General features: G+C 46.4%; 1 protein-coding gene across 1 annotated transcript; it reads left to right on the top strand.

Moving 5' to 3' along the window:
• The first annotated feature begins 32 nt into the window (after positions 1–32).
• On the top strand, positions 33–1,411 carry LOC111648594 (SRSF protein kinase 3-like). Its single transcript, XM_023398391.2, has 4 exons — positions 33–258; positions 406–457; positions 656–874; positions 1,241–1,411. The coding sequence occupies exons 2-4, from the start codon at positions 409–411 to the stop codon at positions 1,393–1,395; spliced, it is 423 nt and encodes a 140-aa protein (XP_023254159.1). The 5' UTR covers positions 33–258; positions 406–408; the 3' UTR covers positions 1,396–1,411.
• Positions 1,412–1,417: the final 6 nt, after the last annotated feature.

Genomic DNA, 1,417 nt, shown 5'->3' with positions numbered 1-1,417 from the left:
TGTGTGTGTGTGTGTGTGTGTGTGTGTGTGTGTGTGTGTGTGTGTGTGTGTGTGTGTGTGTGTGTGAGCACTTAAACAGCTGAGTTACTGTGTTCCCTAATCATCCTGTGTGCATGCGTGCATGTGTGTGTGTCTGTGTCTGTGTGTGTGTCTGTGTGTGTGTAGGTTGGTAAACTGTCTAAGAATAAGAAGAAGAAATTGAAGAGGAAAGCGAAGCGTCAGCAGAGACTGTTGGAGGAGAGACTGATAGATATACAGGTACTTTACTGTACTACAGTACTGCTACTGTACTAGAGCAATATTTACTGCTACTATTACTATTAATACTGCAGTTAGACAATCAGAATAATTCAGGAAATGACAAATGACCCTTCAAAATAAGTTAAATTTTTCTCCTGTGTTCAGAAGATGGAGGAGGAAGAAGGAGTGTATCAACCTGAGGACACAGACACACACTGTGAGTACACACTGATACACACTTTGAGTACACACTGACACACACTGATACACATTGTGAATACACACTGAAACACACTAACACAGACAGACGCACACTGTAAGTACACACACGCAGTACATGCAGTACTCACTGTACATGCAGTATTCACAGTACTCACAGTACATGTAATTATAAACACAGTGTTTGTGTTCTCAGGTTCTCTCGTTATCAACGGCAACACCATCTGTTCCACAGCCAACAGTAAAGCCAGTCCAGAGTCCACCTGCTCCTGGCTGGAGGACAGGTGTAATGGCCACGCCCCCGGTCGTTTCTCCAGCCCTGCGTCTGGCCTATCAGGTTTCTCCAGTTCTGTGATGTCAGCGACGTCTGAATCAGCACTTTCTACTCAGTCAGGATACTCGAGTGGGCGAGACGGTGAGAAAACAGATACATGTAGACACAAAGGTAACACAGCTGTCACACCTGACACACCTGAAAAACTTGACACACCTGACACAGCTGACAGATCTGAAAGACTTGACACACCTGACACATCTGACACACAGCTGACACACCTGAAACACCTGACACACCTGACACAGCTGACACCCCTGATAGCCCTGACACACCTGACACACCTGACACACCTGACACACCTGACAGACCTGACAGACCTGACAGACCTGACAGACCTGACAGACCTGACATACCAGACAGACCTGACATACCAGACACACTTGACACACTTGACACACTTGACACAGCTGACACACCTGACATACCTGCCCTCTGTCTCCTCAGTGTTCAGTGCGTCAGACTTTGTCCTCAGTCCTCTGGATCCTCAAAATGCAGACAAACTGAAAGTGAAGATCGCTGATCTGGGAAATGCATGCTGGGTGGTGAGACACCTTCATCATCTCCTCCTCCTCTTTCTCTCTGTAATTTTCATCTTATGAACAATCAGACTTCTCTCTCTCT

This window comes from Seriola lalandi, unplaced genomic scaffold (assembly GCF_002814215.2).
Source record: "Seriola lalandi dorsalis isolate HSWRI2012SDOR001 ecotype SW California unplaced genomic scaffold, Sedor1 jcf7180002043773, whole genome shotgun sequence".
NCBI lineage: Eukaryota > Metazoa > Chordata > Actinopteri > Carangiformes > Carangidae > Seriola > Seriola lalandi.
The sequence above is the reverse complement of the archived record's forward strand: the minus strand, read 5'-3'. Positions and strand labels throughout refer to the sequence as shown.

What these genes read in the sequence shown, in the direction of transcription:
- LOC111648594 (XM_023398391.2), top strand. Translation starts at nt 409, where the DNA reads ATGGAGGAGGAAGAAGGAGTGTATCAACCTGAGGACACAGACACACAC. An exon ending in TGAGGACACAGACACACACT is followed by an intron (nt 458 to 655) that starts GTGAGTACACAC and finishes TTGTGTTCTCAG; the next exon opens with GTTCTCTCGTTATCAACGGC. An exon ending in ATACTCGAGTGGGCGAGACG is followed by an intron (nt 875 to 1,240) that starts GTGAGAAAACAG and finishes CTGTCTCCTCAG; the next exon opens with TGTTCAGTGCGTCAGACTTT.